This window comes from Lingula anatina, chromosome 1 (assembly GCF_051362555.1).
Source record: "Lingula anatina isolate TDL-2025a chromosome 1, LinAna3.0, whole genome shotgun sequence".
In the NCBI taxonomy this organism is placed as follows: domain Eukaryota; kingdom Metazoa; phylum Brachiopoda; class Lingulata; order Lingulida; family Lingulidae; genus Lingula; species Lingula anatina.
This window is the reverse complement of record NC_141767.1, coordinates 65014226-65038319: the sequence shown is the minus strand read 5'-3', so window position 1 is coordinate 65038319 and position 24094 is coordinate 65014226. Positions and strand designations below refer to the sequence as shown.

At 35.3% G+C, this 24094-nt stretch overlaps 3 protein-coding genes across 4 annotated transcripts; 1 reads left to right on the top strand and 2 right to left on the bottom strand.

Annotated features, from left to right (window-relative positions):
• Window positions 1–100: 100 nt before the first annotated feature.
• On the bottom strand, window positions 101–6372 carry LOC106156725 (fatty acid-binding protein, intestinal-like). Of its 2 annotated transcripts, none has more exons than XM_013532125.2 (4): window positions 6185–6372; window positions 2038–2207; window positions 1494–1607; window positions 101–930 (listed from the first exon to the last, which is right to left on the bottom strand). In XM_013532125.2, the coding sequence occupies exons 1-4, from the start codon at window positions 6297–6299 to the stop codon at window positions 871–873; spliced, it is 459 nt and encodes a 152-aa protein (XP_013387579.1). In that variant the 5' UTR covers window positions 6300–6372; the 3' UTR covers window positions 101–870. The 2 variants fall into 2 exon arrangements, with proteins under 2 accessions (XP_013387579.1, XP_086854881.1); XM_086998755.1 differs by lacking the exon at window positions 6185–6372 and adding an exon at window positions 5981–6101.
• A 1846-nt stretch (window positions 6373–8218) lies between these two features.
• Window positions 8219–12943, bottom strand: LOC106156721 (glyoxalase domain-containing protein 4). Its single transcript, XM_013532117.2, has 10 exons — window positions 12752–12943; window positions 12267–12316; window positions 11883–12003; window positions 11466–11604; window positions 11105–11155; window positions 10877–10956; window positions 10533–10619; window positions 10153–10266; window positions 9654–9740; window positions 8219–9302 (listed from the first exon to the last, which is right to left on the bottom strand). The coding sequence occupies exons 1-10, from the start codon at window positions 12842–12844 to the stop codon at window positions 9237–9239; spliced, it is 888 nt and encodes a 295-aa protein (XP_013387571.2). The 5' UTR covers window positions 12845–12943; the 3' UTR covers window positions 8219–9236.
• A 74-nt stretch (window positions 12944–13017) lies between these two features.
• Window positions 13018–21202, top strand: LOC106156720 (rRNA methyltransferase 3, mitochondrial). The gene is made up of 4 exons (XM_013532116.2): window positions 13018–13461; window positions 18590–18858; window positions 19325–19483; window positions 19839–21202. Exons 1-4 carry the CDS (start codon window positions 13040–13042, stop codon window positions 20375–20377), a joined length of 1389 nt encoding a protein of 462 aa, XP_013387570.2. The 5' UTR covers window positions 13018–13039; the 3' UTR covers window positions 20378–21202.
• The last annotated feature ends 2892 nt before the right edge of the window (window positions 21203–24094 follow it).

The following is a 24094-nucleotide window of genomic DNA, read 5'->3' as shown; positions in this document are numbered from 1 at the left end:
ATGCATTAGGGGCCTACCCCCACCTCTCTCTCTCTCTCCCTCTCTCTCTCTTAGGCTCACCAATAATATTTTTGGGGTTAAAGTTGATGTAAAGCACAGAAAAGCTTAGCAAGCACTTTTATTTGGTTTCCGATTTTCGTTGAAATGACGTCAACACTGTTGATTCTATTCTTACTTATTCCAGAATAACATGGTGATCAACGGTTGCTGCGTACAATAGTTCCTTATTAGACTTGAAAAAAATATATTAATCTACTGGCTCTTTGCGCAAAGCAATAAGCAGGATATAGTGATTATCAAAATAAAGCATTTGTTTTCATTCCATTCATCTTGTAATCCTTAAAATCTAATCATGAAACAATCACTGAAAAAAAGGTTAACCATATACGGTAATATTAAAAAAAATTACATTTCAATGTAAGCATGGTATATAAGCAAATGTCATGAGATTGTACAAGCTAAATAAGCACATGTACCATGATAAAATACCACATATGTGACATGAATCAAGTAAAAAAAAACAACAAAATAATGACCAGTATTGCAAATGTCCCTTTTTCAGTAGGTCTACACTTTCATTGTTTACAGTATCTTCTGCTTATTGTAAGCGGTCAGATAACCTGCCATGTCTTATATTATAACACTTTTACACAAACGCAGTTTTACTGTACATTATATGCACATTTTGTTTAAAACAAACATGATGTACTATAGCTCTTATAAAACAGTCAAATGGGCTATGTTATACAAATGACTGGAATTAATGCCCAAAATGTTAAACTAATAACTTAAAGTTTGTCAACGTTTAGTTAACATGCTTGGAATATATACTATAAAATATATATTTCATAAGCATCTTGTTCAGCGCAATTAACTTGGAGGCAGTTTCTTGAATATTCTCTTGCACACCACATTTCCCACTTCCATGGTCTGAAAAAAAAAAACAGAACAAAACAAAACAAAAAACAACAACAACAAACAAAATAATAAAAAGAACATTCATTTATTTATTTATTTAAGGGAGTATTAGAAAGAAAATAAAGTAAATACTTATATCTTTTTTAAGCTGTATATAGCAGTATCCCACAAAATAATGTGCAGTAATAATGCAGTCATTGCTCTACATATGAATTTTAATTAATTTTAAAAAAATCAAAAGGAAATTTCTAATCACCATCATTCATTGTGACATGACGACCAAGGATGTCAATTCTATTTAATTATCAAAAACCTGGCCAACAACTTATAGAGACTGATGATATATTTTACCATAATTTTTCAATACTGAATGAACAACAGCAAAAAGAGATTCCTGAAATCACTAAAATTGATAGATTACACATTAAGTATTACATTTTAAGATACTACCAACGGTGGACATTAAGAAAAAATCATGTAAAAATTCACAGACATGACACAGTCACAGCAGTACATGTACTGGTATTGTAGTATGGTGCACAGTACCAGTATTACAAATCTTACAGCATTCTTACCTGCACTAACTCGTCACCCACCAACTCTCTAGTATTCTTAGTTTTCTTCCCTTTACCCTCTTCATTGGGAACTAAATCAGTGATAAGTTTGTTCCCTTCCCAACGAGTTGAACACTAATAAAATAAACATACAATCAAATGCTATATATATAATCTAATGCCTATTTAAACAACACAATCAACCCCAGAGTTTCAGTGCTTAAATGGGTGTTCTTTATACAGTAGGCCTATATATTTACTGACAGAGAAGGTAACGTACACCACGAGAGGAGTACCTGTATCACCTTTATCACTCAACTACTCAGGGTTCCTTTTAAAACACTAGGTAGAATATGCTGGTGTCACAAATAAATAGAATAATCATGCAGGAAGACATACAATTTTACATCTATCTTACATAAGGGTCCAAAGGGCACTGTCAGCTCATTATTTATAGCAAGACCCGCCTATCTTTTAAAAAGGTCACAGGCAATCAGGCTGTGTAAGGGCAACCACTGTTACATCTTACGCAACTGGAATATTTAGAACTGACTGCTCAGCTTACTGTCATCGTCGTGCCCTGATGGTCCTGCTGAAAACTGTCTCCCACTGTAAAGGACTGCTCCTGTGTCCAAAAACCAGCCTGTGTCTTGATCACAAATTTGTTCCCCTCTTGTTTGATTTCTTGTGTAGGTTTGGATAATCCTGCCATCTTTCTGGCTACAATGTTGGCACCTGTCATGGACATAAAAACCATAATAGATAATACCATCACTGACTTATAATTAACTGTTCAGTTTGTTAATTTTAGGCCTAAATGTTGAACTAACACAATATAAAAAAGGTTTCAAAGCCATAACAATGGATTAGTGTGTACATAAACAAGGCAGCAAAGCTGTCAAATGTACAGACAAAGAACAGAAAATAAAGATGCAAATAAGTGAAAAATTAAATTTTCACAAAAAACTGTTAAATTGCCAGAAAAATTTACCAAACAGACTGCGTTGCCTATTGAAGCTGTATGTTAGACCCATGTTTCTTTCCTGTAAGTTTGAGAACAGTAAGTGACATGATTTCCCTTAAATGGTCATCGTAGGAGCAGTGCCCAAAATAGGGGTTTCTTCAAATTTTGATGCAACATTACATAATGTTTAACAGCATAATGACAATCAAATGTTATTAATAAAATATTAGTAACATGGACATTCAGAAAATGTGACAAGCAAAAGTCTTCAAGATCATGGAACTTTAAAGTCACACCTTGAAAATGCCAATATGTGAAAAATTAAATTTTCACAAAAAACTGTTTAACTGCCAAAAAAAAAAAATAAATAAATAAATAAATAAAAATACCAAACAGACTGCATTGCCTACTGAAGCTGTATTTTAGTCCCATGTTTCTTTCCTGTAAGTTTGAGAACAGTAAGTGACATGATTTTCCTTAAATGGTCATCATGGAAGTAGTGCCCAAAATAGGGGTTTCTTCAAATTTTGATGCAATATTATATAATGCAATATTATATAATTATATAATTGCATAATGTTTAACAGCTTAATGACCATCAATTTTTAATTATAAAATATTTGTTTCACAGATATTCAGAAAATGTGACTAGCAAAGGTCTTCAGGCCCATGGAACTTCAAAGTCACGCCTTGAAAATGCCAAAATGTAAACAAGACAGCACTGTTCTGAAATGGGTTTATTTCCATTTTTAACACTTTTTTAACATAAAACAAAATAAACATTTTACTGCCATTTTATATGACCAGCTAAGAAAATTGATGAGATGGGAAAAGTATCAATAGAACAGTGTTAAATGTCCAATTTCCTCCATTCTGAGATTCTGAACATAGTGGATGATTGAATCTGACAAACTGCAATGATATGAGTTTATTTCCATTTTTGACACTTTATTACACAATACATGATAACAAGTTTACCATGTTTTTTACATAATCAACTAACAATGTTGTAAAGATGCAGGAAATATAAAACAAACACTTTTAGGCATCTTATTAGTTAAATAATGAGACTGTTAACATGCCTAATAATTGAATCTGAGGAAATGTGAAAAACAGTATAACTTCTAAAATAATGGCCTGATTATGCTGATTTTCGAACTCAACCTGCGTTTTAGTAAGATTGACCACTCCTGTGAGTACAATTACAATTGGCCAATCCGTTTTTCTTATATTGTGTTATCAGTGTTGTATTTATATTGAAAATAGTGAAAAAACAGCATAAATTCCCTAAAAATGGCCCAATCATGCTGATTTTCGAACATGACCTGCGTATTATGAATATTCATCAGTTCTGTAAGTTTCAAGTCAAAAGGTAAAATGGTTTTCCACTTATCGTGTTATCGGTGCTGCATATATGCTGAAAAAAGTGAAAAAACAGCATAAATTCCCTAAAAGTGACCCGACCATGCTGATTTTCGAACTTGACCTGCGTATTATGAATATTCATCAGTTCTGTAAGTTTCAAGTCAAAAGGTAAAATGGTTTTCCACTTATCGTGTTATCGGTGCTGCATATATGCTGAAAAAAGTGAAAAAACAGCATAAATTCCCTAAAAGTGACCCGATCATGCTGATTTTCGAACTTGACCTGCGTATTATGAATATTCATCAGTTCTGCAAGTTTCAAGTCAAAAGGTAAAATGGTTTTCCACTTATCGTGTTATCGGTGCTGCATATATGCTGAAAAAAGTGAAACAAGGCAGCAAAGCTGTCAAATGTACAGACAAAGAACAGAAAATAAAGATGCAAATAACTGAAAAATTAAATTTTCACAAAAAACTGTTAAATTGCCAGAAAAATTTACCAAACAGACTGTGTTGCCAATTAAAGCTGTATGTTAGACCCATGTTTCTTTCCTGTAAGTTTGAGAACAGTAAGTGACATGATTTCCCTTAAATGGTCATCATAGGAGCAGTGCCCAAAATAGGGGTTTCTTCAAATTTTGATGCAACATTACATAATGTTTAACAGCATAATGACAATCAAATGTTATTAATAAAATATTAGTAACATGGACATTCAGAAAATGTGACAAGCAAAAGTCTTCAGGCCCATGGAACTTCAAAGTCACGCCTTGAAAATGCCAAAATGTAAACAAGACAGCACTGTTCTGAAATGGGTTTATTTCCATTTTTAACACTTTTTTAACATAAAACAAAATAAACATTTTACTGCCATTTTATATGACCAACTAAGAAAATTGATGAGATGGGAAAAGTATCAATAGAACAGTGTTAAATGTCCAATTTCCTCCATTCTGAGATTCTGAACATAGTGGATGATTGAATCTGACAAACTGCAATGATATGAGTTTATTTCCATTTTTGACACTTTGTTACACAATACATGATAACAAGTTTACCATGTTTTTTACATAATCAACTAACAATGTTGTAAAGATGCAGGAAATATCAAACAAACACTTTTAGGCATCTTATTAGTTAAATAATGAGACTGTTAACATGCCTAATAATTGAATCTGAGGAAATGTGAAAAACAGTATAACTTCTAAAATAATGGCCCGATTATGCTGATTTTCGAACTCAACCTGCGTTTTAGTAAGATTGACCACTCCTGTGAGTATAATTACAATTGGCCAATCCGTTTTTCTTATATTGTGTTATCAGTGTTGTATTTATATTGAAAATAGTGAAAAAACAGCATAAATTCCCTAAAAATGGCCCAATCTTGCTGATTTTCGAACTTGACCTGCGTATTATGAATATTCATCAGTTCTGTAAGTTTCAAGTCAAAAGGTAAAATGGTTTTCCACTTATCGTGTTATCGGTGCTGCATATATGCTGAAAAAAGTGAAAAAACAGCATAAATTCCCTAAAAGTGACCCGATCATGCTGATTTTCGAACTTGACCTGCGTATTATGAATATTCATCAGTTCTGTAAGTTTCAAGTCAAAAGGTAAAATGGTTTTCCACTTATCGTGTTATCGGTAAAGGTGCACGGCGACGACGACGGCGACGACGGCGACGACGACAGACGTAGATGATGGCTATATGTACAGACACATCTGTGTCTGTACATAAAAACAGCATAAATTCCCTAAAAGTGACCCGATCATGCTGATTTTCGAACTTGACCTGCGTATTATGAATATTCATCAGTTCTGCAAGTTTCAAGTCAAAAGGTAAAATGGTTTTCCACTTATCGTGTTATCGGTAAAAGTGCACGGCGACGACGGCGACGACGGCGACGACAGACGCAGATGATGGCTATATGTACAGACACATCTGTGTCTGTACATAATAAAATGTAAATCACTACAGCAATAAAATGTTATGAGACAAATGGGTTTATCGTATTTAGACTTAATTAGCTGTCACGGGCATTACAATCAAGCGTGAACTCCATACTGGCAAACTCAATACATGCTGCACGCCCTCACGCACCACGCCCCCTTCTACACTCAAATTTATCCTCGGGGTGGTACTGCACGTACTACCAGTAGTTCGATCTCTGGTTTACATACATATATATGCAACACAGCCTCTGCCATGGTGGACAGAGAAGGTACATGCACTTCTCGGTGATTTCCAAGTAACACGTTTCGTAAATACCAAACATATGCAATGCATGGTTGTAGGCCTAGGTGTACAGGTCAGATACTGCGATAGCTAACTCACTCCCCCTCCCTCTCCCTCTGAACCCCATCCACTAGTTACGCATACGCTACCATTTTCCTTCAAAAAGTCTTCGAAGTTTTCACTTCTGTCCAATTTCCACATTCCAGAGAAATCAACAGACGGTGAGTCCCCTTCAGGGGCGGCTTGTTGTTCTGCCTCTGCCATGTTTCCCACTTTACAGCTTAGATCTGGTTTATGTATAGTGTCATGTGAACACTGAATTGGGTCAATGTCGTCTAGTCTATAGAGAGAGCACTAGATAACCCTGTTATTTTTGGTTTAATGTCGTCTTGAGAGCAGCTGCTGTGAGGCGTCTGCCAAGAGCTGCAAACTGACTTTTCTTACAAATGCCCGTGCTCTAGGTGCCAGCTGATCAAGGTGACAGCCGGCCACCCAAACCCAATATAGCTCTAGGTGCACATTATGTTACAGGCACGCTCTTAAAATATTAAGTGCGCATATTGTATAAGAAACTTTGGTGGTTTTAGGGTCCGCATGAAAGAAGAAGTGTCAAACTTTTACTGCCCTGGACCTATAAAGAATAAAAAATAATCCACTGTCTAGCCTCAAAAAGAAATATCCGTACGTTAGCCTACTGTCACAAGTGAAAAATATTCTGCCTTTTCCCCACTTTGAAAATTCGATCAGCATTGGCTTTATTCTTTAATTTATTTCCCACAAGTATAAAGTTGTAAAAACATGATAATCCTCTGTATAGAGGGATTATTATTATTATTTGAACGATTTTAGTTTGTTTGTCATTCTGTATTATATAAGGGAAATATTCAGCACGCTGACAGTAGGCCTATAGGCCCTAAAAGATCGAAACACTTTCGTGGTGCAAATTTTTTTGTCAGAAATGTCAAACTACGCATGAAAACACTTTACATGTGTCAGTCGACAATAGAAACCCCTGGTACCTATTGCACCAAGTGCTTGGACAAGAATAACTTTTTGCGGACATTTTTCTGGGGACGATTACGTAGGCCTACGTTTTAGGCAAAACGCAAAGCCCCCTGAGCTACAGTATAAATATAGCCTATATAAATATTCATAAAGACATCCTTACGTTAGCTATAATTTACCATGACTGAATTACTACAACAGATATTGGGACACGAAACAAAAAATAAATAAATAAATAAATAAATTATATCTCCAGGAACATACATGTCCATTTGTTAAGTTCCGTTTGGGCTTCTTACATAATGGAATAGACCATGATAGAAATCCCATATATATATATATATATATATATATATATATATATATTAGAGACAGACGTGGGTTTTTGTTCTACACACATATCCACATCATTCAGTTTTATTTTTTAGGACTTCAGCTTGTGAAATGCACCTCCATAATGGATTTAGGCGTGAAGTGCCCTAAATATTATTCCTAGAGTGCCTCCATCAAACAAACAGCACTGACGTTTTCCAACAATATTACTACAGTATTTCCCCATTTCTTAAACATCGGGAAATAACAGGGTGTCCTTAAATAACTTTCATTATACTAGACCGAAGATTTGCATTTAAAAAACCAAACGGACCGTGTTTTATATTAAGTTGTCGTCTGCAATTTTGTTCTTAAAATAAAGACAAGTAACAGCTTTCCGTGCATGTGCTACTTAATTATCCCGGGTAAAGGGCGCGTGTGTGTATATATACATGAGTGCGTGGCAATGTATAGCCCCCTCATTCCCGTTTTACTAATTGCATTCTTGTTGCAGATCCACCAACCAAACTGAATATTATAAATTAACAATTTCCAGCCAAATCTCCACCCCTTATATCTTTCATCCGAACCTATTTATATTCAGCCAGTAAAAAGGGGTGTCGCACTTTCAGTTTCATTTTCGCTTCCTATTCACATCATCCGAAAACCTATTTTGAAAGTGGTTTATTCAATTTTTGGCAGCACCCCCCCCTCCCCTAAAAAATGTACGTTTTCATAAAAGGCACTTGCCTTATCTTTATACATGTAAGCTACCACGTTATCCTAACCCATGCTTTTCTATGGTAGAACAATGATCAGGTTTGAAAAAAAAAAAAAAAAAAAAAAAAAAACTAGGTATTAATAAGTTCAAATCTCACGAGATAAACATTTATTGAAAACCTCGCATGCATTCCAAGTAAGGTATGATGAGAACAACTGGATATGTGATGTACAGTACAAGAAGCCTATTCAAATTAAAATATATCCATTTGTTTTCTGGTGTAAATACTTGGAGCAAAGCTTTAAAAAATTTACTCGGTGCAAAGCCTCCATGTTTACTGATGACAACTTGTTGAACTTTAATAGAAATTAATTACTTTATTTTTTCTTGCAAGGAAGGTCAGTTAGATTGCATGGTTAATTTTGAACAGTAACAGAAATGTAAAAAGGTAAAGAAGATGTTAAATAACAGTCTGAAAGAAATTCATATATATACATACAATGTCATAAAGAGTGATCAGATTTTTCACATACAATCTGGGCATATAAATGCATTACCAGAATGAGTAAAATATTTAATATAAGTAAATTTTTATATCTCTAAAATTTTGCACGGCACAATATTTTATAAATGTTTGAGAAAAGACCACTTGCAGTGAATTACTAATCATAATGGTCAATTATGAAATTCTAACTCACTTGTAAACATCCACATTTCTCATCTATTGTAAATATAATTATAATAATAGTTATTAGTTAATACTCCTTGAAACTTTTTACATAATCTTACTTTATTTTTCTGATCTTTTCTATTAATGCATGAAACTTTAAACAGATGAAGAATGGAAAAAGAAATGCCATAGAGGGAAAAAACATATATTTAAACAGCACACATAAAATCAACTATTTACCATTTTTTCCACATTTGAACACATTTTCTGTAAAATCTACGGTTCACACAGTACGAGTGTCAGTGTGTATCAACACGTGCTCAGGGGGATTCACCCCATGACTCAAGCTTTTAAAATTAACAATGGTATAAAAAGATCAACAATATATTGTCCAACTTGGTGTGAGCAAATAACAAAACAATAAATTCAATTATACAGAAATATGGCATCAAAAATCAGAATAACAAATACATTGAATTGTTTCTTATATCAATCATTCAGAAGACTTCACAAGTCCCTTCTTGGCAAACCACTCATCACTTTTATCAGCTGCAATAGCCTAAAAAATAAACAGAAATAGTGAAGGTTAAGGTATATATTTATATTTTTATATTGATTTACTCTCTATATTTTAATATTGATTTTTATTTTCTAATTTGCTTAAAATTCAATTTTTATAATAATTTGTGAAATGTATATAGACATAAAAAGGCCCAGCCACTAACCAGGATTAGGGACTTTCCAAGACACATAGCATTTGGTGTCAGAATATTCTTATAAACAATTTTTTTATCAGGTTGTATAGGATCAGATCATGATGTTGATGAATGAAAAATAAAGTTTAACAATGTGTAACTTTAAAAAGTTCAAAATTTAATATAGGTTAACAACATGTTAACATTAACTCTACCTCATCTATCAACTTCTCAGCTGTAGAGTCCATTTGGGACAGCTCCCGGAATGCCTCATCTCCAACAAAACATATTTCATAGCCATCCTAAAAATACAGGACAATTTACAATTAAGTACAAGTATCAAATTATATTTCTTATACCGTATTTGTTGGTATGACAGAAATAAACTTTTAAAAAAGATTTTGATCAAGTTCAACATGAAAGTGATCAAAAAGATTTCAGCTGAGGCTACATTTAAAAAATGTGTACATTATATCTGGTAATTTTATGTCCATGAAAAAAGGCTGATTTTTAAGCCGTGCAAAATTCACGAAAATCACCATTGTGCAAAATGACTTCCTGGTTGAAATTTATGGGCTTCAAAACTCCAGATGGCCAATTTTTTAAAAGATCATTCGAAGTTTAGGATCCATTCAAAATTCACAGGGCATTACCACATGCACATTATCATTTTAAATGCATGTACGCTAGAAATGCTGGAAGGCTTGTACTTACAGGATCAGCCAGGATGACCACTTCTACAGTAGCCTTGCCAGGAGTGTCCAGACTGACCAGGGGTGTGAGGATGGTCTGTCCAGCTGCCTTCATCTGGCTTTCTATATCTGGAAGCTATAAATCAAGACACTGCTATCTTTTTGATACACTTGAGACAACCTAGCAGAATTTTATTTAAATTCATAAAAATGACAATTGTTCCTGAAAATAATGTTTATAGCATAAACATCTGTGAAAATATTCATACAACTAGTCTAATTTTTAAATAAAAATTCAACTTCTTTTAAAATCATCTAAAAAGACAAAATCTTTTAAATTTATTAATGTATGTAGATTGCTTCCACTACTACTACTATAATTGCTATTACTACAAGTCTTACCTCTGCTCTTGGACATGAAAAAGCAATCCTGCCACCAGCTTTAGCATGGTCAATGGGCTGACCTATGTCCACAAACTCAAGCTTGCACTGAGGAAAGAAAAATTACTCCTTCAAATCAAGCTGCCTGCTACTACCAGTAGTTCATGTTTATCACTATCTGTACACCAAATGACACGGATATTTAATAGTAAGGTCACATCTTCTAAGCATTACATACTATCAATGTGTACACAATAAAAATATTTTTCAGTAGCTGCTAGCATGAGTGCCCAAAAAAGACAGGAGGGACCAATATACAAATATCAAACAAGAGACAAAGTTCAAAAGATTCCAAAATTCCATACCTGATTATCTGAATACCCAAGTGTCACACTTTTGTCACTTTGAGAGAAAATTTTCATCCCACATAATTTAGTCCAATAATCTGATAGAAAAAAAGATCTTTTACAACATTTATCATTATGTCTTGTCTTATCAATAATTTTAATATATTTTTAAATATGACAAAATTTAAGAATTGACAATATATTTAGCATATATTAAGTGCAAAAATTATCTCCTCCATATTTTACCTATCGTCCTCTGTAGGTTGGAACTTGATAATGTAACTTTTTTGACTGGATCTGAAAATGATCGTGTTATACATGTACTTTTGCATGATATCATCCTTTGTTCAGTGTTTAAAGGTCAAAATAGTAAAGGGTCAAAATAGTAATGTTGCAGAGAAGATATATACAGTGTAAATAATTAGAAAAGACCCTTACACCTATGAGTACAGCATACTCAGTGGTCCTATTTGACATATTCAGAATATCAATCATACAATTAATGTATACTATATGTAGGTATCATCAAAGAAGGAAAATTAAGGAAATCAGAAAGAATGGCAAATTAAAACACATCAAATCCTTGATTGATTGAAATTATACAAACCACCGCTTTCTTGTTTATCTATCAAAATGAATGGGTATCCATCTGGGGCCTTTACAACAGTGGCTCCATCTATCTGACTAGAAGGCCAGTTGTGTGAAGCAGCATTCTCTACTGCCTGTTTAGAGTGCACTGTAATACCCTATGTAATATGAAACAGAAAGCAGTTAAAAAAATACTTTTTTTCATTCAATTTTGCCTGCCACAGCTACATGCAAACAAACCTGTTTTATAGTAACTGAAAGTTACAACATCTGAGATGAAACTGCAATTTTGTGAAAAAAAAATATGGCTTGGTGTCTGCATTGATCTCAAAATGATATTTTTTAATTGCCAAAATAGAACAAACTCAAAATCTGCCACTTCCATTCTTGTTTATCACATGTGTTTTGGCACGGCACATGCACCAGTCAATTGTACCTGCATATCATTTCCCAGTTGGTAGGATCCTAACCCATAATTATAAGTCAGCTCCACAACAAAGTGATCATCTTCAGGTCCAAACCCAACCATGGACTTACTCCATTTTCCATCATATGGGCTGAATATAAAATATACCACTTTAGGTCTGTAATTTATTATTCTGATTTTTTCTGGCAACTTTAAATATTAAACACTATGAACAATATATAACTCCGAAGCAAATGTGATTTACCATATTAATGAACTACACCATATTACACTGTACATACTAAGTATATGCCTCCTTGTTGAAAGTACAATATAAGCATAATGACTCATAAATTTGCAACATATTGGTTGAACAAATGATGAGCCTCTGTTTGTACAAGCAATTGTCCTTACCCATTACAACTTGCTTTGCATCCTTCTTCAAATTCTTCATGTCGCAAAAACTGAAATAATGTATTTTACTAGTTAATATAATATAATACTTTACCATTAATATCTATTCAAAATAATCCATATATTCAGTACATTTATTATTCAATTTTATGGTTCCGAATAGTTGGGCATCAAATCATTTAATCAAGACAATACTGTACAAGGAAATGCTTTAAATTGACTATTTTATCCTCTTCAGATTTCACCTAGAATTTCATTTGCATATGGGGGCGAGTACATGTAGCACGAAATTTATGCAAAAGTCAAGGTACTGGTACAGTGATATGTTTGAACCCTTTTAAAACGATCCCATCAAAAACCCGTTGGACAATATTGTCTAGAAAAACGCCTAATGACACAGTGCCATATGTCAGCATGGCCACTCATGCAAGTTGCAAGTCATGCGAAACCATCATGTTTGTGCAGCATAACACAGTTACTCGTACCTTCATTCCTAAAACTTCTCTGTAAAATTTTGCAGTTTTCGTTCGATCTCCAACCTTGAAAACCCAATGCAAAGCACGCCTCGTAGCTGACATGTCTACTATTAAAGTGGAACCGATATTCTGTCGTGCAGCCTCCAAATCCCACTTTTTCACCACCTGCTGTGGTAACACTACTAACGTGTGGTTTTCTATTCAATGTTTACTATGGCACGTGCGCGTAGCGTCGGGCGCAAGCGACAGAGAAAGCGTGATTGGCTAAAATGCCATTTTCCTCTTAGCGTATAGAAAATGGCTGCGCCCACGAAATTACATTTCTTCCTGAGGTCTGGGTTATTTTTGCGGGAAACACACACTAGTATTGAACGACTTACTCCCATTTTTGCCAGAAATTATGCTAAACTGATGAGGAGAAAGGTAATTACAGTTATGACACCACAAGAGGAAGAAGAATTGAGAAAACAACAACACAAACGACACATAAAACCGATTGAGAAGCCTCGTGAATGGAAAGACCTACATCCACGAGAGAGAAAAGCATTTACCACTCCTAGCACTCCTAAGAAACCACAAAAATTTAAGAAATTTTCAAAGTCTTCTGTTGCACCACCTGTTATAGGAAGTAGTGAAGACCAGTCAAACGCCCCTAAACATAGCGTGAAAGTGAAACCATTACGTTACGAAATGCTGAAAGAACTGGACCCTAGATTTGGGTAAGTCTTTCTTAGTTACATTTCTTTTACAGATGGCTTACTTGTATCCTTGGCATACTAAAGGGAAAATCATAAGATTTTGAATACAAGTACTTTTAGGTATAAGTATGTAAACCATTTCTTGTTGGAAATATGTACTAGTAAGTACAAGTGAGACTGCATTCCTACAGATTTAGATCGATCCATCTGGATTGACCTAACTCCCTGGGGGTTCACGCTAAATAGGGACAGTCGGTCATCCGGGCACTTTACCTTAGCAACCGGCATCTGGGATAAAACAAATCGGGCAACATGGCGGATCGCATTGACTTCTATGTTAAGGAGGGAATGTAGGTTTGAGATTTTCTCTTAAAATAAAGGTCTTGGCTTTTTTATTCCTGTCACATTCATTTAACGTATCTTCAAAATATCTAATTATGCTTGGAACACAGCTTTAACTTCATCGTGTGACGTAATATTGGGATTTTGGGGACAAAAACACCATTTTTATACACCTGATTTTCTCAGGCACCTGGACAGCTATAAACTTGCTTTTGATGTCATTATGACACTTGAACAAAGTACTACAGCATGGAGTCAGGGATTTTTCTTCAGACACTTATTGTTGATTTTATCTATAAAAACGTGAAATTACATCAAAATATTAGGGAATTTTCACTTTCAAAGTCTATAAATTAGAAAAGAGAGGATCAATCAAAATTTCTTAAAAAGCACTTTTAGAGCATACTGTTCATAATTAGCATGGTGAATTTGGTCTCCCTCAGGTGTACAGGTAGATAGTTAAAGCTTGTTAAGATAACGCTATCTCATCAATATTGAAAGCAAAGAAAACGAGCAAAAACCCTTTCAGTGAAGTTAATTGTCCATATAAGCAAATAAAATTGTTGACAGCTTTACCTGTTATCGTTCTGACGATCGCGAAGATGGGTACTCTTTTGCCGGTTGAAATTAGCTTGTTTGCATGTATTTGGATGTCAGAAAATCTTATTTTTGTATCAATCTCACCTCCTGTTAGTAACTTCAAGGGGTTACCGCTAGCACTGCCAGAATGATTGACAGGCAATCTAGTAAGCCCTAATGACCCAAGCAATCAGTGGCCACGTCAATTGCCGTCGGGGCAAGTGTTAGGGATGCGCTCTAGGATGTGCACACAATAGCAGCATCGCATGCGGTCCTGTCCACATTCGCCAAGCGAAAAATGGTTCGAAAACAGGTGGAAAGGTTAGATATTATCATTGTTGATTTTCCGATTACCAATGGTAAGCAGAAATAAATAGGAGTTGAGCCTCGATGCTAGGGCCGAATTGCCCAAGTTGCATAGATTCAGGGGCGTAACCAGACCTTAAAAAAATTGTACGCACAGATTTTTTACATTCCCAGCAAAATATAGACTAACGCAAGAGATGAAGGACAGCGTAATCACAGCATATGTACCACACACCGCAGCTTAATTTCCATTAATAATAAAACATCATTTAGTCAGAAATATTCTCGCAATTAAAAAAGTTTCAATAAACTTATTACCCAGAATGGTATATTTATTTAAAAGGAGGCTAGCTTCGCATACGTGGAACGCCCTTCGAATAATCCTGGATCCGCCTCTGAGTTGAACTAACATTAGATTTCATTAACCTTACATGTGGATGCATGGCTCCCCATAACAACCAATTGTACGACACGACAGAGCTCTGGTACATCTAAGTTTTATTATATGTTTGTAAAAATTGTCCATGTCACCCTGTTAGTTTGGAGGGATAAGCTGGGTCAAGTCCGTGTCAAAATTCTTTGACGCTTTGCAGGAAAAATCCTTCCTTCGTTTCTCTAGCTCCTTATGAAACCTGGTGTCCAGATTTTATCTAATGCCCTCAGGGTTGCGTGAGCTGCTCTTTGAAAATAACACACAGATATTTTACCTGAGATAAATATTGCCAGCGAGGCTTCAGGTGAGTTGTGGGCCACTGAACCCTCCAATAAAGAGGTAAAGGAAGTTCCAGTTAGATGGACGATTAAGATAAAACTTGTTAAGGTTTCAGGCATTGTTTACCTCAGTTCAATAAAAGTATGCAAGACGGGGGGAGGGGGGTGTCAGAACAATTGTGCCTATACAATTGATACAGAGGATTTGTTCATACAGGTGACTTTAATAAGCAGAGAATTTCTTTATATTCCGTGAAAAATACACTAAATTTATATAAAATAATATCATGGTTGGCCAAAAAAATGTACGCACAGTGCATCCGTGCGTATGCCTAGTTACCCCCATGTATATTTTTAAAATCTAACACTAAACTGCATCGACCTGTTGGCGAAAATGGATAGAAAGAATGACGATTGTTGTCACGGGTAGCAAGCAACGGAATTTTCTTCTTTTCTTTTGCGTATCTCAAAAAGTTAACAAGAAAATCGAAAGAACGCGTGTAACAACAAGCAATATTCAAGGGAGAACGAGTATTTGGAGCAAATCCAATGTGTCGGAAAAGATTCATCTTAGCGCTGATCACAATCAAGAGAGACTATCAAAACAGCTTAAGCGGAACAATAGGCACTGCTTTGCCGATCGCTGTTTATGACAAAGGGGGCATGGCGCATCCCTGTTCTATTGTTTCCCTAGACGTGCTGATGCTGCTAAGGTCCGCCCACCGAGTTTACCCATGCCAACGGCCCTTGACAACGAAGGCGGGGCATATACCAGGCCACCGCTGTCGATGTGTGCAGCATCAGAATAATCAGAAAAAACAAATTTTTTGTTCAAAATGTAAAAATTTTATTCTGTTAAACGTTAGATACACGTTTAACCAATAATTAGACATAAAAAACCAAAAATGGCTATTTTTAGCTATATTTGGGTACATCCGCTCCTTAAAGTTGGCAGACTTTGTCCGAAGATATCATACTTCACAGTTCCTGACCACTTGCGTCAGTGAAGTTGAGCTATTTACCTGGTTGATTTCCTTTACAGGCTTTTGTAATTAGCCGCTGCACACCTGGTTAAGAGATAAAATCGGCCTTAACTGCCGATCGTTTTCTGTGATCGGGAATCTTACAGTGGTAGATTGCAAAGACTCATTTGCCTACCTGGATGAGCATAATATTCACATCTCTTTGAAAAGAAAACCGTATGAAAGCAACTGATGTTATCAAGGAAGGTTTCAATTGTACTTATAACTGTTGACATTGCATATTGCTGACACACATGACGGGTAGATTTTGCAGGCCTACTGAATTGAACCGGTACTGTTTAACTCACAGGCACGTACAAAAGTTAAATGGTGGAAGCTTGCTGTATACCAGGTGACACTACCAACATATTAATAAAATCAAAGAGGATTTCTTAAATTTCAATATAAAAAATAAACGACTGTTGCAGGCTATAGGTCGTGCAAACGTGACTAAAGACGGGATTTATGATCGAAACAAGATTTGGTCATAGCTACACTGTATACATGCACTACGAGATTTGTGTATGTGTGTATAGTTAATTTTATTATAGATATGGAGAAAGTCATTGTACCTTGTTTGGTATTTATGTTTGTCAATTGTTACAGGAATTAAAAAGTAGTATTTACAAGAAATTGAGATTGCATCTTGTTTTGGCATGTGTGACGGTATATCAATTCTTTTAGTTAAAATTAATGGACTATAACGTCGAACTTTTTTGTTGTAAGTTAATTGAGGGCGTTATAAAGATAAGAAAAATAAGTACGTCAATATATTGACAAACCTGTGAGTTTATGTCTTTTGGAGGACGCAAACAGCACGTAGAAACTTTTCGACATGATCAACAGCCGCTACGTGCGATCTAGCTACGTCCTAGGAACCTAAAAACCATGTGTCCAAAACGTAGTTGGGACCTAGGCTTAACTTAATAGTCCAGGTAAATGATTCAACCCGCCAGACACAAAAGGTCAAGCACTGCCTTTGCAAAATCTTCTGCTGTAAAATCCCCGATCACAGATAACGATCGGCAGTTATATTAAGCTGATTTTATCTCTTAACCAGGTGTGCAGCCGCTAATTACAAAGGCCTGTAAAGGAAATCGACCAGGTGAATAACTCATCCTCACTGACACAAGTGTTCAGGCACTTCGAAGTATGATATCTTCGGACAAAGTCTGCCAACTTTTACTTAGAAGTCAATGTGATCCGCCATGTTGCCCGATTTGTTTTACCCCAGATGCCGGTTGCTAAGGCGCGTGACGTCAGCCCGACTGTCCCTATTGCTGCCAGCTCAAGAAGCTTAAAGCTTAAGTCTGTCATGCCTACTGAATCAGCTAGGGTAAAGATAATTACCCTCTTACAGCTTTACAGATGTGACAGACATTTAAGCCGGCCAAGTTGACAGCAATTTAGTGAGACTCCTCAGGGGGATAGATCAATCTAAATATCTGTTGGAATGGTCTCTAATATTACTTTTGATAGTTTTTCAGAATATGATTTACTGTCACCAAATTTATCACATTCTTACAAAACTGGCTGCCTATCTTGACTTTTCTCCAGAATGTAACATAGTTATGTTGAGTGTCAGGAAAGAATGATCAAGGGTTGATTTGTTGTAATTTTTTAAAGCTCAAGCATGGGAAAATCTTATTCTTGGCACCTTCACAGTAACCATAAAAGTGTTGGATTTTGCTATTGCTTGCTTATCTCTTAAGATCTGTCTCTATCACTACTTTTCAAGAGTTCTGCATTTACTGCGATAGGTATGCTAGTTCATTTGTAGCACATCCTCCAATATGTGAATATAAAGTGAATGTTAAAGTAACTATGAAATGTCCTGACTCAACTTTAAGTGACTGCAATGTATCTCCTTTACAAGTTGGTACTTATGAAAAACCAATAAATTTCGCTGCTTATAGCTGTGTAAATGAACCAGTACATTGCTTAACTTTTTTTATATGGCCACAGTATCCTAAACTGTGAAAGGCTTCCAACCATGGAATTTTGAATGTGAGAATTTGGCGAAGTCCTGTCAGGGTACTGTTTCTTTTTCTGAATTGTGCATTAAATTGAATATGCCCAGAAGTTGGTTAGCCCAATCTGAGCGTGTTTGAATGTTTTCATATATGGATATTTCTTTGTTAAATATCCTATTCATCATGTACGGTACTTAAGCATTTTTTTCATTTCAGGTACATTATGCAGCATACAAGGACTGCCTACAGTCGAAAGAAACATGATATAATTTTGGTGCAGGGAGAAGCATTGATATTAAGAGCACTGGAAGCAGGTCTTATTCCCAAGAGCATATTCTTTTCCGGAGACAGTAAAGTAATGTTAAATGTACAAGAGAAGCTGGACACTTTAACTTTAAGTAAAAAGAAAATTCCAAATGTATATGGAGTTAAGAAGCAGTCAATGCAACTGTGGTGTAATGCTGATGAAACACCTAATGTTGTAGGTAAGGAGCATTTTTCTTGCTGAACATTGCTATAATATATAACTGGAATGTATTCATTATGTTGAATATTAAAAATTGGTGTTGTTCAATAATTAATGACATTTGTGGAATCCATGCACTGAGAAGCAACTAATTCAGGATGAGGTGCAAGGATTGAACATGTCATGAATTATTGAACACTGTTCTGAAATAGTGAGACTGTAAGGAACTAATAGTATCCAATAAAAACTTCATAACATTCCGTGACATTTTTCTTCTGACCCAAAAGATTTAAGTATTGACATGATATACAGTGAACAGTTAGAGTGGGTAACATTTTTGGGTCATCCTCCCTCCCTCTCTCTCTTTCTCTCTCTCTCTCTCTCTCTCTCTCTGTGTGCGTGTGCATGTTGTTTTTCACTAGGTGTTATACACATGTTTTATAGTTGCTTGTTAGATTATAATGAATGTATACTTTCCCTCTCAGGTATCTTTAGGATGCCTCTCCCTGAAAGGATAGGTATGCAGAGACAGGACGTTTGCCCCATAACACTGATATGTGATGGAGTGACAGACCCAGCAAGTATGGTGACACTTTTACAGGCAGCTGCTGCTGCAAGAGTAGATAAAATCCTTCTTGCTGAAGGTAGACAATCACTTCTCTCCAGTTGTTTTGCTAGGATTTTATTTATTTATTTATTTATTTATTTTTGAATTACCATTATTGTCATGGATTATATGGTTGGAAGTTGTTACAGTCCTATTAAAATGGCCATTTGCATACTTCATGGATATTGTTTTCCAGATTTTGTGTTATCTGTAAAATACCGAGTTTTTTTTTTACAATTAAAATTTTAAGGTGGTAAGCTGAATGTTTATTGCTGGCCAATGTCAAGTACAAGATAGAATTGGCATGGGATTCGAATGCTTTTTCTTATTTCCACAGTTTATACACAACAAAGAAACAAATGTAATTTTTAATGGGGAATGTTTGTTTGCAGGCTGCATTGATGTGTGGGACCTACAGGTAGTTCAGGCAGGAAAGGGATGTCAGTTTCACATCCCCATTGTTCAAGACGTAACTGTTAATTCCTTGATTAGTCATCTGGATGAAGACACCAAGGTTCATGTGCTAGACTGTGCCGACTGGTCTCCTAGAGAAGCCAGTCCCATGGATCCAGCAATGGTGGAAAGCCTGATCCAAGAGTCAGAAGATGATGCAGACATACCTGAAGAGAACAAGATCATAGATGACCAGGACTTGATGAAATATGAACAGTTGTCATTTGAGACCAAAGAATACTACAAAGTAGATTTTACCAGAGGGAAAACTGCCATAGTCATTGTTAACACTGCTGTTAAAAATCAACATATCAGTGCCCATGCTTTTCTTAATAAACTTTTGTTCGACTATGGTGGGCAGAAAATATGTGTTCCCACGTTGCCAGATTCAGGTGAGACTGATGTTGGAAATGCTGTAACGGTGGTTGCTTTTGAAATGAAGAAGCAATTGGATACAAAAGAAGTAAAGCATGAATAGACAAAATTTTAGATTTCCCTTAAACACTGTGTAATATGATGAGAAATGTTACCATATGTGATCAAGTACACAGCTGCACGCGTTTTGAGCTTGGTTACCATTCTTTGTGTTACAGATACACAAATTAAATTTTATAGATGAAATGTGGAATGTTTTTCTTTAAATATACAATGGAAACGTTAAAAAATTCGAAGGAGGGACATTTGAGTTCACTTCAACCGATGGTTTGAATAGCATGACAATTAGAAAATGGAACTAATGAAGAGTGATGGTTTTGCATTTGACTGTCATGTTTGCAATTCCAGGTCGCTGCACAACATCAATTATGGTCGAAGTCACGTCTGAATATGAATTATTAACTAAAATTAACGAAACATTTCTGCACATACATAACTGTCAATTAAGGAACGCATTAATGACCATATTGAAATAATGTCTACTTTATTCATCAATGTATGAAATTAAAAAAAAGGTACAACATACACACATTTGCGGTGAACGCGAAAAACGCATTTATCAATCTTTTCAAATAAGATCAAAGCTGAACGGTTTTCTGGGAGAAATGCTCACTGTGGCAATTTGAAAAATCAGACAATTCACTAAAAGCCGAAGGTTGCTTTCGATAAACGTTTAAATATTGGAGTCATCTAAGTGACCTTGATTTATAACTTAATTTCTAAGGATCGTAAAAAAACATTCATAAACATAAACAAAAATTATACGTAATGGATATATTTTTCTAAGCTGATTTAGTCTATCAAGTTTCTATCAAAGTATAATTCAATGGCGGACAGGATTTTATAATAAAACATCTGTATATATGCATGTTTGTCTTGTATATGTTCACGTTCATTTTCTTGCTCTATGGTTACTTCTACAGAATAAGTGACCATGAACTGGCGATAGAGAGAGGCAGGCACATGAAAATCTCTCTGGAAGAAAGAACCTGCATACATTGTAAAATAGAAATAGAGGACGAGAAACATTTCTTCCTCACTTGCAGCAATTACCAAACAGAGCGACAAAGCATGCTCAATTCCCTCCCAAATACTGAGAGACAAAATTATGAATTACATATAGCAGGCAGTGATCAGAAACTATTTATCCTTCTCAACCCTCAAGATCATAAATCCCTTATGGCAATATCGAAATATATTCAGTTAGCAGCACAATGAATAAGCACCCATCGCATTAATTAACTTTTAGCTAATTATTATGTATAGAATGATCTTGCTTATATTGTCAAGTGAGATTGCAGTTACTGTTGCTTTGATAGATATTTTATCCTTTATTTATATTTTTGATGTAAGGATAACAGAGAAGTGTTAGAAGTAGCTTAATTAGACAGCGAACAATATTAAATTGTAACACTTAAAGCCGAATAAATTATTGTTATTATTATTATCTATTCCTTTGGCCTACAAAGTTATACCGTACGCAGAAGTTGATTTGTACTGTCATGCCTATAATTCCCGCGACAACTAATTGATCATTTTCTGACGTCTGTATGCGTACATGGTGACGAGATAATTATAGGGCAAAACACAATGGCAATGAAAATGAGAAGACGTCAAGCCCGCCCTATGTTCGCTAATATGCAAATCAACCCCGCTTGTCCATCGGTGGCGGCTTGTCACCCTGTTAATGCTCGACGGGGAGTTAATTGCCGCTTGCTGTAAGCCGACATAATTACATAGTTGCTTATCTGCCGGTACTGTTCCTTTTTCTAGGCTGACACAGGGCCTATCTCCTGCCTTGCTAACGGGTTTTTATTCACTTTGCAAAGTTTTGTTTGAAAGATTTAATATTTATTTTACTTGTGAGTTTTTGTCCTGCTATCTACAATTTCCCCACATAACGGCCAACGTTAATTTGAAAATGACGTAATGCAGTATCGGTCACAAACCACGGAGCGTGCCGTCTGAGGTAATGAGCAAAATTAAAATAAACTACTTCAGACGTTGTGAAGATTATCTGTATATTCGCTTCTTTAACGTCTTTTACCGTGACATTATATGCTGATCTCATTTGAAAGTTTTTCGCGTATTATTCGGTCAACTTATTCTGTCAAGCCATACGGGCCTATCACTGCACGCGCGCCATCTTGAATTTTATATGTAGAGGGAGGCAGGTCGACAGCCATGCGAAAAAGGACTCTGTGCACGCGGAGAAGTGAAAGTGATACCTTTTTGAAAAACGATATCATTAAAAAATACATTCATAAAAATTTAAACTTTGCTTGTCGGAGGCTGATACCCCACAAAGTGCTCAAGCTGCTGTGCACTGAGTTATTTATAAGTGGGATCTATTTATGTCCTGGAGTGGTTCATCGTAGAAATATAGGCTAATTTTGTAATTGCAGTAATAACAACATTCTAATTCATTGCTTCTTTGTACAAGCAAGATGCTCTTTTCAAATGAATAATGAAATGAATAAATAATGTAATTAAGTTGAGAGAAAGCAGCTCGTTATCTATAAATGGGTCTGTGTTAATTTCTTTTTTTTTTCAGGTTGATCCTTAGATTGTGCCTATTGGCTGGTAATGTAGTTCTGTCTTTTTAAATTGATCAACAACTACTTTTTAAATTTTCTTTAATAAAATACAAATAACAAGTTTGACATTGAAAATCTAACATGCATGAAAAGCCAATTATAGTTCCAGTGTTATACTATTAAAATCCTATTTCAGCATGCGAAATATATATTTCAAAAAGTTTGCATCGATCAAGTTTTGTTTGCTTAACCTTTTTGTTTTAGACTTTGAACACATGGATGGAATTTGTAAATATTCTACACAATATAATTCACTTTCATAAGTTTTGAATTTAAATATATGGACAGTATTAATTAGATAAAATAATACTTATTAAAAATACGTTAATTTATTGAGAATAAAAATTTAAAATGCCCTTCTGTAAGCGTATTTTTGAGAGATGATTCTGTACAGTATTTACGAGTGTAAATAATATGCGTTTGACAGCATTTTCTTTCAAATGTGATTCTTTAGAAATGTGCGCATTAACTTTTCTTGTCTTACAGACAGACACAGAGAGGATTTCAGGTCCGAAACCAGAATGCCACATGGAAAATACATCTGAGGTCTACAAAAGGCTGCCTCCTTTGTAGGGTCTTATCTAGCGCACGAAAATCTTTATTAATCATGCGATTTGATAAATTATCACAGATGATGATTTAGTCTAATTGGTGTGCTACACGGATAAGAAGGGCGCGTAGAAAGTTGCCTAGGTCTGTAAATATATGCGTTTTGGTGTCGGGGGGGGGGTCTCCTTTTCTTGCCACAGTATTTAAATATTTAAACTGGAAATTATTCGATCACCAATCGTCAAGATGTCTATGCAGAAAGATATTTTTTAAACTAGCGGAGAGCACCTGCATTGGAGAAGACGACCTGGCAGAGAAAGACGGAAGATAAAGATCACTCTCACATACTTTTTTTCCCGTAAATATTTTGATATTAAAGACTCCCGTCCCTCTTCCCTTGTTCGTGTCCTTCTTTTCTACATTTACTGCATTTTATCATTTGTTTTCCCCGAAGTAAGAATGAATCGTTTGAGCAAGCGGGCTTGGTAGAAAAAGAGGGGAGATAAGGACATCAATCTTATTTCCCGTAAATGTTTTTAATATTAAGGATTCCCATCACTTTTTCTTGATAGTTTCCTCTTTCCTCTATTTCTTTTCGCTGCACTTTTATCTGT

Bases quoted from the DNA above. Each gene is read 5' to 3' on its own strand.
- LOC106156725 (XM_013532125.2), bottom strand. From the start codon at position 6,299: ATGGCAGAGGCAGAACAACAAGCCGCCCCTGAAGGGGACTCACCGTCT. The intron at 2,208-6,184 runs GTAGCGTATGCG...TGTCCATGACAG, and splicing joins AGACTTTTTGAAGGAAAATG to GTGCCAACATTGTAGCCAGA. The intron at 931-1,493 runs GTAAGAATGCTG...TTTTTTTTTCAG, and splicing joins TGGGTGACGAGTTAGTGCAG to ACCATGGAAGTGGGAAATGT.
- LOC106156721 (XM_013532117.2), bottom strand. From the start codon at position 12,844: ATGTCAGCTACGAGGCGTGCTTTGCATTGGGTTTTCAAGGTTGGAGAT. The intron at 10,957-11,104 runs GTAAAATATGGA...TTTTTCTATCAG, and splicing joins CAACCTACAGAGGACGATAG to ATTATTGGACTAAATTATGT. The intron at 10,620-10,876 runs GTATGGAATTTT...TTCTTTCCTCAG, and splicing joins TTGGGTATTCAGATAATCAG to TGCAAGCTTGAGTTTGTGGA.
- LOC106156720 (XM_013532116.2), top strand. From the start codon at position 13,040: ATGGCTGCGCCCACGAAATTACATTTCTTCCTGAGGTCTGGGTTATTT. The intron at 13,462-18,589 runs GTAAGTCTTTCT...TTTTCATTTCAG, and splicing joins GAACTGGACCCTAGATTTGG to GTACATTATGCAGCATACAA. The intron at 19,484-19,838 runs GTAGACAATCAC...GTTTGTTTGCAG, and splicing joins TAAAATCCTTCTTGCTGAAG to GCTGCATTGATGTGTGGGAC.